The 17,173-nt window shown below is 31.0% G+C and overlaps 2 protein-coding genes across 5 annotated transcripts in view; one reads left to right on the top strand and one right to left on the bottom strand.

Moving 5' to 3' along the window:
- The window catches only part of RpL8 (ribosomal protein L8), a 263,507-nt gene extending 260,289 nt beyond the window's left edge, over positions 1-3,218 (bottom strand). For 2 of the 3 annotated variants that reach the window (XM_067288418.1, XM_067288417.1), the window contains exon 1: positions 3,130-3,218. The gene's annotated coding sequence lies outside the window, so the exon portion shown is untranslated. The remainder of the gene's footprint in view (positions 1-3,129) is intronic. The other variant, XM_067288419.1, reaches the window with a different exon arrangement.
- A 6,069-nt stretch (positions 3,219-9,287) lies between these two features.
- LOC136990051 (condensin complex subunit 1-like) overlaps positions 9,288-17,173 on the top strand; it is a 40,254-nt gene continuing 32,368 nt past the window's right edge. Inside the window, exons 1-3 of one of the 2 annotated variants that reach the window (XM_067288391.1) lie at positions 9,288-9,422; positions 9,502-9,577; positions 14,030-14,088. In XM_067288391.1, the coding sequence (XP_067144492.1) occupies positions 9,302-9,422; positions 9,502-9,577; positions 14,030-14,088 (256 nt within the window). In that variant the 5' untranslated portion in view covers positions 9,288-9,301. The remainder of the gene's footprint in view (positions 9,423-9,501; positions 9,578-14,029; positions 14,089-17,173) is intronic. The other variant, XM_067288392.1, reaches the window with a different exon arrangement.

The following is a 17,173-nucleotide window of genomic DNA, read 5'->3' as shown; positions in this document are numbered from 1 at the left end:
TGGAATGGAATCACTCAAGATGAATGTCAGGCTTGCAATAATACAAATGTGTAAATACAGTGATACAGTTAAATTATGAAATAACCAGATACTAAACTACCAGTGTCAAAGGTACTTTGACACTGGTAGTTTAGTATCTGGTAGTGTCAATGCTAGAAATGTCTAAATTTTTTCTTTCTCTGTTAGTTATGTTCATAAATGTCAATACAACAAAATTGTCTTTTTCCCCCATCCTATTTCAAAATATTACACAGTTTAAAATTAATTAGTGTCCAAAGTATTTTTTGTTTGGGTTGCATTACATCTCAAAGCAATTCTAATACAAGGAAAAATTCTAACTACTAAATAATAATAAAAAAAATCCTCACATACTTATTCTAACAAACAGCACCCTCTAATAGTAAGAATGATGAATATTGAAAGAAGATAAGGCTTATTGTAAACTGAAAAACTGCAGCAAATTGTTGTTACTTTTTACCCAAAACCCTTTTACACATTGAGAGAAAGTGTGTTGTTCAAAAGTTATCTGATTTATTCCATTAATAGTCACACCCAATTCCCAAAGAACAGAAATAATAGATGCTCTCTAATAAATAGTAATTTGACCAGGAGTAGGCAGCATACCCCTAACCAATTGATTTGATTCTGATTATTAAGTAGCCTTAATATTGGCCAATAAACTTCCAACACATCATTCAGATCTAATGAAGAGTGTGGCTACAAGTTAAAAAAATATGGACAGCATGCTGTTTATTGAATCAATAGTGTATTTTATGCAAAATCCTAAAGCCCAGCTGGGCTCCCAACTTATTTTTAAGAACTTCAAGCATTTTAAAAGGGAATTTCAAGCCCTGACATATAGTATTATATATAAATCTATATTTATCATTTTTAATTTATGCAACATCATTATCAATGTTTAGTTGGTACTGCTATAGAAGTATAGCATTGCTTTTTCTCTCAATTTTGTTGTTTTGCAGAGTTAATCTGAAAAATAAATCTCCTTTATCAAATCTTAAGTTGGTAGGTTTTGTTGTAGACTATTATGGTATCACTGGAAACATAAATGCAATGTTTATCAAACTATGGTGCGCAGTCTCATCGGATTCCAAAACCTACTCCTGAAATACGTCAGAGATGTAATGTGACCAAGGGGGAGACATTCCAAGGTACTCACAAAAGACCGAGCGACATTGTAGCAGAGTTCACTCGACACACTTTCTAAACCTCTGCCATCCAACACGATACTCCACAACAGAAACAAAGGTGATCCAACTGGTGCAGAGCCGACAAGTAGTCCTACTGTTTTTTGTTTATAATGTTTTTTATAATGATCAATGGGATGATTTTTATGCCAAATACTGTATATAAAAAGGAGAAAACATTGAGATCGGCATTATATGTACATTTTCTTATCGTAAGCACTTTCGATTAACCTATAGTCGCCGTCGTCAGGCAATACAGAAATTTACTATACTACAATTATAAACTATACTACGACTATAGAGCCGCCACAAACTAGCACTTTCGAAAGCAAAACGCTAGCACAACCAATGACATCAAAGGCTCTGCCCCTTTCTTCTTGCTCATGCAGTTTTTCCTCTGCTAGCGCAACGATACGAGGGTACACGCGTCGTTCACAGAATTCAACAGCTAGAGCAGTCACGCTAGCAAGAGAGAGCAGGTAAGATGGATGACTACATGAACATGTCACATATTGAAAAAAAAAAAAAAAATTATAGAATTTTATCAATGTACATAAATTACATGATTAATACATTCAGTATTGAACATAGTATAAGCGTTGTATATAAATAGTAAATAGTTACATATAAATAGTTTTCAGCTAGTTAAGCCTAGCTAGGCTTAACTAGTAGGCACGTTTTTCCCATGCTGTTTCAAAGTTCGGAACGAAAACTGACGATTACAAGTATAGGTTATAATAAAATCTTTGTTCTATAGCCAATCCACATCTGTGGAATCCACGTCACGTGGACTACGTTATGTGAGCAAACATTGTGTAGTTTGCAGCTGCTTCTTGCCCGCATAACTTACTTAGCAAAAATGGCTCAGCCTCATAGGAAAAAAGACAGAGCTTGGGAGCGCAACTGAGCATATGCTAGTTCCCACTTCCCGTAGCTTGCAGTGACCCATAGGTTCGTCGAAAGTGTTTGCGATAAGAAAATGTACATATAATGCTGATCTCTATTTACTCCATTTTATTATAATGTTTTTTATATGGATTGGCACTGAATAAATCTGTGTGTTTTGCAAATGACTATTGTATTTGTCTTTTTTGAAAACAAAACAGAGAAAAAGCAATGCTATACCACTTCTATAGTAGTACCACAATAACTAAAAACAATTTAATTCTTCGGTTGATTAACAACCATCTACAAAGGACAATGCTGCACAATTTATCATCTATTTCTTCAATTTTATAACAAAGAATTCTGGATATTGTCATCGAAAGTACTCCATGTGAGCAATATTACATTGACAAATACATTAATATATTCAAACCATTTTAACACCCATACCAAAAAATTCATATAATAGAAGACACACAGAACTTGGCTACAAAACAGAGAAATGACAAAATAAAATTTAATCAATCGTGGTAAATAAAAATTTACTCTAAAGAATGGCACAATATGTATAATCTTTAAATTGATTAAATCTGCTAAATAGTATAAATTTATTCAACTTTTGAGCTTACTTTTCATGTGATTAACAAATAATAATAATAATAATAATAATAATCTTTAATACTACTTACTTAATATATGTTTTAAGATGGTACCTTTTATAGTAATTTTATAGAAACATATGAAATGTCTTGTGTCAGATAATAAATTTCTCATTATGTAATTCTACTGTGTAAATTTTTGTATACATTAAATAATATTTTTCAAAAATTTAAAATATTGTACATCTACTGTACATTGAACACGTTTACAACAAAATGAATCATGCTAAACATAATTATAACTAAACATTACTCTTAACTAAAAGTTAAATAAATATTATATCTAAAAGATTAACTGAACTAATTTTACATTATAATAAGAATTATAGGTAAATGTAAAAACAAAAATAAGATGTAAATGGATTGAAAATAACACATACTACCTATATCCAGCAATTATGGCGTGCTGAAGAAGAGGCAACTTCTACATCTGCCCAATTCAATTGTAGTTTATAATTATGTAGCCAAAGATTCGCCTAAAATTTAAAAATGTATTTATTATCTATTATTTTAAATCTGTAACTAATTAAAAATTATAAATACAGTAATACGTTCTACGAAGAAAAATTTTTAAAAAATGGAATTTTTTGAAAAATGTTATCATCAGACGTTTGGATGGCCGAGTAGTTTTAAGGTAGTGATTATAAATAAAGATGCTCAGCACTCAAGGGTGTCGCGATGACAGTTCAAGAATGAGAGAAATAGATTAATATAAGAAGGCACCTCAACATTTGAGCAATCTGCCAAGGAGGGGTGTCACCGGGAGGATTTTCTATGGGAAAACTAACCCCTATTTAGTGTAAACAGGTTAAGAAAATCCGTTAAACTTTACGTAGACAGCTCGTTAGTAAAGCGCAAACCCGCGATCAACTACCAGTAATAAGTGATCATATCTACACTGCCATTGGTGAACCCCGGTGTCACAAAATATAGTGCCGAGCAGCGCTATAACACTCCTCACGTATAGTTCTATTACTAAAAATACTAAAAGCGTAATAACTCTACATTGATAAAGAAGTAGAGGTTCCGCTACAGTATTAGAAAAAAGCTAAAATATACTAACATAAGTTAAGGTGTTAGACTACCGCACCGGGACCCGGGTCCCAAAACACCAAGAATTTTTCAAAGGGTGATCCGTCCCAGCCACTTTACTATAGGCCTGGCCGAACTCCCGATGGATTTGAATTAAAAAAGGTTCTGTTAGTAGTCACAGAGCAGAAAGAATTTTTTTTAAAAATACCCTCGATTATCATATCTTTTATGTTTTTTCGTTCGAAAATTCCTCAACAAAAATTTTCCGTAAACATATTTATTTCAAAATTGTTTCGCACCTGTTTTAATTTGGACATAATTACGATTGGAAATTTAAATTCCTACAACCCAACAGTCCAAACATACAGTTTGTGCCGGTTAATATTATCGGTGGGGCAGCGTTTTTAAGAACGACGCACGCCGGTTTTCATTTGAAAAATACTATATTTTTATAGTGATAAACTTTAAATAATACTAATGCATAAGCAGAAGACTACGGCAGTGTTAGGTGATATTTATATTTTTCAAATTTCACGTTTAATGTTTATGATTAAGAAGAAGAGGTAAAAACATAGGGCGTATTCAAAATTTCAGCACCTCTCAGGACTTTTGTTCAAAATCTCAGGCAATTTCCGATCCCTGCTAATTAATGCTAAATATGTTTATTAAAAGATTTTTAAAACAACCACTGGTAATAATGTATAAAGATTATTTTTTAAATTAACAAATTCGGATAACTTAAATAAAAACGCAACATAAAAATTTCATAAATGTCTCCGTCCTTAATAAAGAGTACTAACTGTTTGAAGCAGATGTACTGTACTGTACTGTACATGAGGTGGATGATAGTATAAATACAAACAAATTTATAATAGTTATTATAATAAATAGTGCATTCCAAACAATATTTTATTACATTTAAACACTAAATTCTTATAGTACAGTGCCTATAGTGTATTGTACAGTACATATAACCCTAAGGCATTACCCAGTCTCCGAAAAGCTGAGTTGCTATCAAGTGCGTTCAGTGAAAAAAATTTTGTACTCTACACATCACAATTCCTTTCATTGTTGATTTAAAGTGCATGTAATGTGATCATAATTTCTTCAAACTGTATATAATTAAATAAACTCTGAAATCATTAGTAATAAAATAAATCCGTAAAGAAAGCACCGCCAAGTTTGTGTTTAATACCTAAATATTTTTCTTTAAAAATATATTTGGGCACCGATACCAAAACTGCATTTAATGAAATAATCGCGCTATGATTACGTTTTTTCAACGTCGGAACCACGACTTTCCATAACGAAATAATTATGAATATAATACGTAAACATTTTTTTTTTTAAACTCTTTCCGCCCTGTGGGCACTAAGAGGGCCTCTTATAGACGGCCCATTATGGGTTCGGCCAGGCCCACAATGGGACGACCGGGTGGTGAGGAACGGGGCTCGACATATCCGAACGGACCACCCCCGAAAAATTCCTGGGGATTATTCGACCCGTTCGGATTCGATCTCGGCTCCCCCAGAGCGGTAGGCTGCCACCTTGACCGCTCGGCCATCCGGCCGTCAATACGTAAACATTAAACGAAGGTATCATTTTTAATTTTACAAAAATGTGTTTCGTGTACATCCTCGATAAAACGGTGATAATTTGAAAAATATTCATCTACGCATGGTTGACAACAGTTTCTGTACCTGTAAGGCTTACAGGTGTTTTTCGGGACTTTTTTTTTATAATGATAAGCAATAATTATAATAATAATAATTATTATATATATATTAATATATAATTAATAATTATATAATATATATATATATATATATATAATTATTATTATTAATGATTATATAATATATATTATATAATAATTATTATTTTTTTATTTTTTTAAATTAATGGCGGTTTCAGCTAATTCTTTATTGGCAACACGACAGGAACCGCGGGAAGTCTGAACTGTCACTTTATATATTTGTTGTGTTCTGTTGTTTATCGTATTTTTTTAACGGTAATCTTTATGTAGATTGATGTATATTATCATATTTTTTATCGATACATATTTATATAAAATTAATATCCACATAATAAATTTCTGCGTTAATCTTCTGTTATATATAACAAATGATGTGTTAACGTGTTGTGTGAAACACTACGTTTGTTTTACGTAACACGTTAACACTAAGTTTAATATGTTATACGTGAAACACATGAAAGTAAATATAGATCTGTTATAGATACTAATAATTCTTTATCATTTATAAATAAAATTGTGAACGATGAATTTGAAAATAAAATCCTACTAATTTTGGGAAGAACACTTACATTTATGGCAAATTTCACTTAATTGAGATACAATATAGAACCCACTTTAACAGGTACAATTACACCTCTAAATGAAATGGTGGAATTTTATCAGAGCTGTAGACTGTACCCATAGGAGCAAAAAAGTCAAAGAAATCATACCTCTATATGTGACGCTTTACAAGATAAGCCCCCAAAATCAACCTACTTCCATGTTGCACACAATTATGAGTCACATTGCTTCACTAAGACTCTTGTGTTTAACTATTTAGCCCGTGTGACACTGCAGGCTTTGAGTAGCCCACTTGACTGTTCATGGAGTACTTATGCTTAGGGGAGTGTGGAGACTTGCCCCCGTGTGGATGCTGAGGTACCAAAGTGCACGACTGTGCTGAGCACAGAGAATAGGTAGGATACCGATACACAGTAAAAACTGACTTTTGAAGGTGAATATCTCGGGTTGCATACACAGGTATGGTTCCTATAACTGTTTTCTTGTACAGGGGGTCTCTAGTTCTAGAGATGGGAAACCCTCGTTCAGAGTTCACATCTTACCCTTTAGCATGACTTTCAAAGATGCATTTGTGTATTGTTTTTATGTACTATATTTATCTCAAAGGAATTGTGAATTATATCAGCTCTAGCTAGGGATAGGTTATTTTATCATCTCATTTAAAAAATTTATAGTCATTAAGATATTTATTTTATATGCTTATTTACTAATACAATGGTCAAGGAGATTGGCAATTATGTAATTCTTACAGTATTTGAAATATAATATACATCTTTTGAATTTCTGTCATATGTTGACTAGTTCAAATGTAGACTAATGATAGTGCTGAGTTATTATATATATATATAAATTTTAGAGTTGAATGTCTCATTATCTTTAATCTGTGAATAACCTTGTACTTTCTGAAGATGGATGTCCATTGGGAAGTAATGAATCTTTAACTCATAGCTAAACACTTGCTTTTATGTGAAAAAATATATTTATTTTAATATTTCAGACACTTTATTTCCATTTTCAAGTTAATTTACTATGTCCAAAATTGTAGGGCAGAAAATAATTAGATAAAGTAAAAGCATAGAGAGTGATTAGTTAACAAACAAACAAAGATGTGCTACCCATGAAAAAATGGAGATATTACTTTTGTTGATAGTTTGAATAAAAGAAAGGGAAATGCAACTAGTATGACTATCATTCAAGAGAAGGCTAGAGAAATTTTTGAAGAACTGAAGAAACAAACACCACATTTATCACTTGTAGAAATAGAATTCAAGGCTACCATGGATGGTTAGCAAAGTTTAGAAGAAGATTTGACATTAAATGAGATAATGCACAGTGAGTCTGCTGATAAAGAAGCTGAGAAGTTCTGTCTTAAATTTCAATAATTCATTAAAAAAGAAGGAATTTTCAATTGTGTTGAATTTGGTTTATTTTGGAAGTGCTTGCCAAACTGTACCTACATTATGAAAGATGAGAAAAATATTCCTGAGCATAAATCCATGAAAGATTGATTGACGTTACTTTTGCATGCTAATGCTAATGGTGATATGAAGCTTAATCTGCTTTTTGTCTATCACTCCAAGAACCTTAGAGCATTAAAAAAAATTCCATAATTAAAGAAAGACTATCAGTGATGTGAAAATTGAATGAAAGGCATGTGTCATGCAAGTTCTTTTTAAAGAATGTCTGTTTAAAGTTTGTGCCCCAAGCATCAAGGATTACCTTCAGACCAATGAATTGCCATTGAAAGCATTGTTGCTATTGGACAATGCACTGGGACACCCAAAAGACCTTGAAGATAATTTGCTGGAAGACTTTCCCTGGCTGACAGTTCAGTTTCTGCCTCCAGATACCACTTTGTTGATTCAGCCAATGAATCAGGAGGTTATTGTGGGTTTCAAGAAATGGTATATTCGTGAGATGTTTCATCAATGTTTTGAAGCATGCCAGTTTTCCTCAATGATGACATTAAAAAACATTTTGGAAAGAAAAATTTGATATTCTTGAAGCTATCAGGCTCATTTAAAAGGTGTAGTCAGAAATCACTCAAAGAGAAGGTGAATTCATCTTTGCAAAAGCTGTGTCTGTCCTGCATTCAAGGAGACAGAAATGATGTCTCTGAAATTATGGATGAAATTGTGACAACTGCTAGAGATATTGGATTGGAGATGTGAATGAAGATGACATTGAAGAGCTCACAATAGAACATGAAAATGATTTGACAACAGAACCCCAAGAACTCTTGAATGAAGAACACCAAGAAACTCAGAGAGATATGTTTTCTTCTGAAAAATAGGAAGATGAAAGAGGACCAATGCTGACATCTGCTATTAAAGATCTTTGGAATAAATGGGAATACGTCAGAACAATGGTCTTAGAATGGCACCCAAACTAGGTTGAGGTCAGTAGGCTTGGGGATCTCTACGACAATGCTATTAATCACTTTCAAAAAATCCCAAAGAAGAGAGAAAAGCAATCAACATTGAACAGATTCTTTAACGCCCCACAAACAGAAAAAAAAAACATGACTGATGATAATGCAAAACTGTGTATGTATGTATTATTGTTATTACATAAATAAACATAGTAAGAAATTATATAATTTTTTATTTATTTATTTTTGGTCTCCATAATGAATTAATCAAATTTCCATAAAAATCTATGGTAAATCAATAAACAGTTAATGAACAATTCAGGTAGGGAACATAGACTTGTGAACAGATTAAGTTCATTAACCAATCACCCACTGTACATTTTAGAAAAGTGATTCTGTGTTAAATCTTTTTTAATATATGCTGTATTGATATACAGGAAGCAAGAAGTTAATCTCATTTTCATTGAGTTTGCAGGATAATAAATAGCAATGTATCTGCTTACTTTCACTAAGAATGAAAATTAGATTTTGATCATAGATAAATGAATAAACTAGAAGTTGATAAATAAATGAGTCAGCTTGGAATATGAAGCTATCAAAAGTAAGAATACACACAAATGCATACATGGACAAACACACAAAATTAAAATAGGCACACTAAAAAGATTTTGTTTACTTTTATATTTATTATTATTATTATAAAGGTATCATTTTTATGTTTTTATTATTTAAAAACCATTCAAAAATTGAAATTAAAATTAAGATAAAATATTAATTAATTTAAATGTTTATATTTTATGTGTTCATTTTCAGTGTATTATCTAAAATTGCAATGACACATCTTGAATTTGTTATTCCTTTAAGTAAAGATGATTTGAGAAAAGTGAATAAATCTTATCAGTATGTAGTGAAAGAAACATTTTCTACATCTGACATTGTACGAAAACTTAAAGGTAATAAATTAACTTAATGCATTTATTTTTAAAACTATAAATGAAATCCATGAAATAAATAAATTCTTTTTTTATACAGATTGTCATCATCAAATAAGATATAATAATGCAGAATTCATCATCAATTATTTTGATGTTTTTTTCTGTGTTTTATAGTAAGTATTTTGCTTTTATTACTTACGTTTATTAAGCCACATATATCAAAATAATCATACACCTTCAAAACCAACAAATGCATTTAATTAACTAAATAAGTAAACATTTTCAATTTTTAAAGGCTGCCTTCGGATTATTTGGCCTCTTGGACTGTTTAAATTTGATGTAACTTAATAATCTGAAAACCTTGAAAAGATTGAAAGCATTCAATTGAAGGTGTATAGTTGTTGGACCGAAAAAATTGTAGACCTATAAATTCCCACTGTTTGTTTGTTCTTAATCTCAAGAACTGATTTAGCTAGATGAAAATCAAGACTGGATATGGAAAGCTTAGGGGCAGGAGGCCCCAATTAACTATATACAAATTTCCGATGAAAACCAGAAGTCGTTATTTGAATTCAAAAATTTTCCCCTGAAACATGTTAGATAGATGACCGGCACAACTCTATTGTTAAAAGAAAAGTATGATGTACAGGAGCAAGCCACTTCTAATTTGAGATGGAGAGCATATATCTTAAATTAAATAAATTAAAAATATGATTGAAAATTGCAGCCTGGCATTGTGATGATGTCACGATAAATAATTGCTCATTTTTGAAGTGATTTCATTACTGGTTTATGGAGTTGAAAAGTCACATAAATAATAATAAAATTTTTCAATAATTGATTAGATCTTTAAATGCACATTGATCTCATAAATTTGTATCAGATATTTTTTATTATATTAACATATCATTATACAGGATGGGCCAATGAAAATGAAACGGCAGAGTTTTTGGATAGTTGGATTTGTATTTAAGCAAATTGCTCGGACAGGTCGATTTTATTCTCGAGGGGAGCATCTCGGAAATCATGCAAGGAAGTTATTCTCGAGGGGGACATCTCGGAAATCATGCAACGAAATGGCAGAGTTTTTGGATAGTTGGATTTGTATTTAAGCAAATCGCTTGGACAGGTTGATTTTATTCTCGAGGGGACATCTCAAAAATCATGCAAGAAAAGAAAATGAAACAGCAGAGTTTTTGGATAATTGGATTTGTATTTAAGCAAATCGCTCGGACAGGTCGATTTTATTCTCGAGGGGGAAATCTCGGAAATCATGTAAGAAAAGAAAATGAAACAGCAGAGTTTTTGGATAATTGGATTTGTATTTAAGCAAATCGCTTGGACAGGTCGATTTTATTCTCGAGGGGGAAATCTCGGAAATCATGCGACGGGTACCACAGGGACGAGTTGGTACAGGAGATCGTAAAATTAAGGCTGATAATGTGTTATCTGTTAACTCTGCCGTTTCATTTTTGTTGGCCCACCCTGTATATAAAGAAAGTGAGTTTATAAGATCATAATAATAAATGAAGTTTTATAATTTTATATGTAGTAACTATTGATTATTTAGAAATATTAATGTTACTACTAAGTCATAATTGCTATATTTCCTCAATTTTTTAAAAATATTTCAATAAAATTTCACTTTTTTAAAGACATTTTTTACTTATTTTGAATGGATTATCAAATTAGAGGTGCATCTTAGGGTGTATTTAGACTAGTGAGAAAACTTATGCCATTTATGTCTGACATTACTGTCACTAGTGTAAACAACTTTATAAGTCATCTTGTTGGAACTTGCAGAAATCCTTACATGATATCCATGCTTGCTTGTCTAAACTGACATAACTAGTCACATGATTTCTGGAAGTACTTTCAGTTTGTTTTGATATTTGGCAAGTTAAACAGTGCAAGTTCAGCATGTCAAAAGGCAAGAGAGATGCAAAAATAAAAATTTTAATATCTTTATATGAAGAAAACCCATTTTTATAGGATGTGCATTTTTACAAGTTATACAAATCAAAATAAAAAACAAGAAATATTAAAATTAATTGCAACAAAACTTAATGCAAATAACAATAGCAATGAAATTTTACAAAAATTACACAACTTAATGGGCCTTTTTATGCAGGAAGTGTAGAAAATGGAAATAAAAAAAAATGATTCTGGGACAGATGAAGTTTATAAATTTACTTGGCCATATTTTTCTTTGGCGATGTTATACTGCAAACATCCAAATAAAGTTTTTAAATTGTTGTTCATCTTCAATTTTTGACTCATTGAACAAATTATTATATGCCCAATTGTCTTCCCTTCTTAATATTCATTACTTACCAACTTGCTCACTTTCTATGTTAGTTTTTAATTGTAATAGTCATTTAGAACTAACAATGCCATTACACAATGTTTATTGTGTAGTGGTATTATTAGTTCTAAATGACAGTTTACCAGGTAATATAGTGAAAAAAGGACCCAACACTTGACAAATGACACTGCCACAAATCTAAGTTGCTGAGAGTATAAGCAGTTTTGTGAGAACTCAGGTGATGTTTCTGATAGATAATCACAACAATTATTATTAGTAATGTAAATCCATATGAAATACATTTATATGAGATTTATTGCAAGTAACTTGCCAGTCTAGCTGCACCCTTAAGGCTGCTGCAAACTAGGCAGTATCGAAGCAAACTGGTTGAAGGAAACATGAAATGAAATTTGTTCAATCATCACTCAGTCAATCATTGATTGCCCAGTCAACAACTCAACGTCACTCTGTGTCATATCTATAAATATAAATGAAAATATAAAAACTGTCTATTGGTGTTACTGGTAAATACATTTAATTAACAAGTACAAGCACTTTTAACAGTATATAACTGTCTTCTTCAGGTAATATGGTGGATGGAACATTATAAATCTAGAGATAGAACTCATTTTCAAATTGCTTTTTGTGTACAAGCATGGAACATAAAAATTTAAAAATACAAAATTATACACCATTACAAAATAAACATATGCTATGGCAACAGTTAACAAAAAAAAAAAAAAAAAAAAAAAAAAACAGAATTAATATACAGAAATAATTGATAAGAATATAAAGAAAATTTAAACAAAACATAAACAATGGAGCCCCTTCTCACTAGTACATTCATGTCACATAATTGCATGACCTACAATTTTAGCAAATTGAACAGTGCAACTCTTTGCTCTGGAATATCAAATGTGGGAGAGTTATATGGGAACATTGATGTGATAAACAAAGACTCCCAAATGAACAAAATTCTCCTATCCCCACAGTGACCAAAGAGGATCAAAGTTGTATTCCATCACTGTTTTGGCTAGCTCTGTTGAACATCTCCCATGTGTAATATCTTCATGATGCTCTGCTTGATGGACACAGAACATTCTGGTAGTGGCACCTATATATAATAATATAAAAATAATAAATTTGACCCAGTTAGTGGATTTTGTAAAGGTATAGTGTAAACTCCAGACTTTTCAAAAGTGTAATTCCATTTCTATCATTGCTAAGTATCCTATGCAATGTGGGCTGGGAAGCAAGTGGTAGTATATATTTGAATTTTCTAAAGGCTCATTACGAACTTTTAGAAAATTTGGGTATATATCAATACATAAAGAAGGGGGCCTAGATACAGGATAGCTGGCAACACAAAGATCAGTTCTTTATGGAATAGTGGATTGTGGAAATAATGCATTTTTTACATGATTGACTGAATAATTAAACTTGGCAGAGAATATTCAGCCCTGCACACTGCTAATTTTATGTGGGCAAGCTCTTCATCCACAAGCAGCTGGGAGGACGAGTACAAAATATGAATCATTTCCATGGTGTGTTCATCCTTTGCTGCTTTGTGTAGAAAGAAAGCTCCTGGCTTATCAAAGATAAACAGAAAAATCACTGGTTTTGAACAAAATGCATATCTTGCATGCCTAGTCTTTGTTAAAATTTGTGAAATGAGTTCCCTCTATGAACAGCTCAATAAAATTTATTTTATCCCTGACAAAGTTATTTTCCAGACAAAAATGAAGTTAGATAAAAAGCTGCTTGTCTGCTTGAATGAAGAGCTTGCCCACATAAAATTAGCAGTGTCTAGGGCTGAATATTCTCTCACTAAGTTTATGTTTGTTTATTAAATTTCTGCCAAATAGACAACGAATGAAAGCAGCCGATTAGTTGCTTCGATTTGTTGATGCAATTTGTCATCATACGTCATTGTCATTTTACAAAATAAATACAGTAATAGTTCTTAGAGAGGACAAAATGTTCATTGGTTCTGTAGAGCTACATGCGCAATATCACAAACAGCGACATTGGTCAATCATTGAAGGAAAGCATTCACATGATCATAAAATGTGATCCTGACGTCATGTTGAAAGTGATGGCATTGCCTAGTTTGCAGTGGGCTTTAGAGTTGATAACCTTTTAGAATTGAGGAAATACAGTATATAAAAATTACTGACTTACTTTTGCATAAATTGCATTATGCTGTTGAAAATTACTATTAATTTTTAATGACTGATGATAAATTTAATTACTAAAATTTTAAATAACTAAAATGTATTTTTTAAAATCTGATTAATCCACTTTTAATTTTTTATTTTAGTGATTTTGCTAAAATTGAAGATGATGTAAAAGAAAATGCTTGGAAGATCATTTTGAAAGGTTTTTTTTTAGATACTAATTTATTTTATTTATTGCACTGTTTTATTAAAATTAAAATTTTGATTTTGAGCGCACAACTTATTTTTTATATGATTATTTTCAATTTTAAACATTTTCAGTTTGTAAAATGTAGAAATTTCAACATTCATGTTTACTTCATTAGATTTAAACTTAGTCTGAAGCTGTGCAAACAAAATTAATGCTTTATTATACCATTGTAGCATTAATGATTGCTTAATATTGATGACTAAACTGAATATTTGATATCATGTTATATTTTGTCATAGAACTACCCAAGGCCCCTATGGCTTTCAGGCAACTTACTTAAACTTTTACCCCACTATGATAGACAGGGAGGTCCATTTTAATTAATCCACTGGAATATGAAAATGTGCATCCTGCAAAAAAAAAATCATTAAACCAAAAATGTTAGAGAGCTACAAGAGAGCTACAAGATGGAGCTATCAGTTTCATCATAGATGGCACTACAATTGGTAAAAAAAAGGGTCAACTTTATTTCTTAATACATTGATTGCCATCTACAAGATAAATCATATAATGTCTGTCATGTTTTGCCAAATATGATTATTCCTGTAGTAAGTAGTTATTATAACTGATTAGTGGGTGCCTGGAATGAGAATGACACATTGATTGGGCATTAAAATTATAATTATAAAGAAGTTTAAAATGTGATATGAGTTTTCTATTTAGATTGCAAGATACAAGTATTTTTGTAGTAAATATATTATCAAAGTGGCTAATTTGTGCCTGGAATATGAAAGACAAATCAATTTGGTGTCATAAAAGGAAAAGTTTATTGAAAAAATATTGGGGGAAAAAACATATTTATTTATATTCCTAAATTATATCATTGTTGGTGTCTGCAAAAGAAAAGTTACTTTACATATCCACTACAAGATAACTCATATTGATATTTTTTTGCTAAATATTAATTATTACTACCAATTATACTTAAAAATAAATAAATATAAAAATTTAAAACAACAAATAAACATTACATAATCAAAATGGTGTCCAGGACATGTTTGTGCAAAACGCTCATGGAAGTCAACACGTTAAATGGAAACAGCCATTTTTTATTGCATATTCTGATTCTACATCAAAAATAAACAAACAAACAACAACTAACCCATTATACATAAAGACACCACCAACCAATGCTGAATTATCGGGCTAGAAAATGGCTATAACAATATTAATAATTTTAATATAATTTGGTACTAGAGTTAGGCGTTAGGTGTCATCTCTTGCTAAATTTAATAATTAAAATTTTAATTAAATAATTTAAATAAATTTAGGCCTAACTGGAAGAAAAGAATCGGCCCGAAGCGGGACTCGAACCCGCAACTTCTGCTCACCGTGCAGATGCGTTGCCAATTAAGCTACCCGGACCTCTGGTCCGATCTCCCCTTCCAGTATATATAAGCTTATGCTAGTACCAAATTATGTTAAAATTATTAATATTGCTATAGCCGTTTTCTAGCCCAATAATTCGGCATTGGTTGGTGTCTTTATAAATAAACAAACTTTTATCTAAAACATTTTTTCAAAAGATGTGCTTATCAGAAGTTATGGGAGTTTGAAGTTTTATGCAGCCACCATACCATGCACATGTGAATCTATGGATATCTGTGAAGTTCATTGAAAAATGGGGAAAAAATGCTAAAAAAAAAAAAAAAATCATTAGGAAACTATTATTGTTTGGTGGAATCAAGATAAGTGTCTTCTCTTTATCACAAGCTTGATGGCTTTAACTGACATGCTGTGGCATTAGCTTTTAATCAGTTTATTATTTGAAGAAAAAGAATGATTTTCTATCCAACCTGTTTTTGTTTCAGAATCGTTTTCAAGAATATTTAATTGTTGGAATTTCTTGTCAGGTTGAAATAAAACAAAATTTTCACTTGTTCCTCTTGCACAAAATTTGCATGTTATTGAATTGCATTAAAAAAATTTTCTGAATTGTCTTCATAAAGTAGCTAAATAGAAGTTTTATTATGGTTTTATAAACATGTTTTTTTCATAGATATATTTCAATTTATTAATATTTGTTACTTTTTGATAAATTTTAAAAAGTCAAATACGGTTGCGTTTTCAAAAAGAAAAATACAGTATATTGAAAAAAAAGAACTAAAAACTTTGCAAAAATTGCTACATTTTAAAAATTTGGATTTCTTGTTTTACTAAAAAAAATATTTCTGCATATTTTAAATAATTTTTCAGTTAAAAAAAAAAAAAAAAATACAGTGGAACCTGGCTTAACGAGCATAATTCGTTCCAGAGACTTACTCATATTGAGAAACACTTGTTAAGCGAAACAATATTTCCCATATAAATTAATGTAAAATACAATAATGCGTCCCATTCCAGAAAAAATACTCAAATATTTTATGTATAATGTTTATTCAAAGAAAATTATACAATATTGTAAATGAGCATGAATCATCATCACCTTTTCTTCTAGTGCAGAATGAACTAAACCAACCTGGAATGCAAATTCGATTTGCAGAAAACAAAAAGAAATTGAAATTTAATTCAGAATTGGTCATTAAATTTTATACAAGATGGCAGCATAACTGCCTACCTCTAGTCAAATTATTTAATTTCTAATATTTAATTATAGCCTTTACATAGTCCAAGAATTTGGACTATCGTTAGCATGCTTATTATATAACGGGCTATGGTTGTTGATGTTTATATGTAATATGTCTGAACACAAGTTTGGAAAAATGTGTGATCACAAGTGACACTAAGATGCTAGCGGAACCAGTTCTAAACACAGACTGATGTAACGTGCACAATCCGGGACTTCCTCTCTTCTCGTCACTCGTTATACAAAATGTCGCTCGTTAATCGAGTCATTTTTTTTACAATTTGTTTTGCTTGTTATGTGAAATACTCATTATGAGAGGTGCTCGTTAAGCGAAGTTCCACTGTATGTACAATCATTACTTGTAAAGAAGTGCGTCACACTAAAAATATCTCATCCCTTTTCATTCATGAGGACTGATGCCGGTCACATTTCACTTCAATTATTTTCTGTTTTATTTTTTATTAATTAATT

Source organism: Centruroides vittatus, unplaced genomic scaffold (assembly GCF_030686945.1).
Source record: "Centruroides vittatus isolate TY-2023 unplaced genomic scaffold, ASM3068694v2 scaffold_861, whole genome shotgun sequence".
In the NCBI taxonomy this organism is placed as follows: Eukaryota; Metazoa; Arthropoda; class Arachnida; order Scorpiones; family Buthidae; genus Centruroides; species Centruroides vittatus.
Note: the sequence above shows the minus strand (reverse complement) of the source record. Positions and strands in the feature narration are given on the sequence as shown.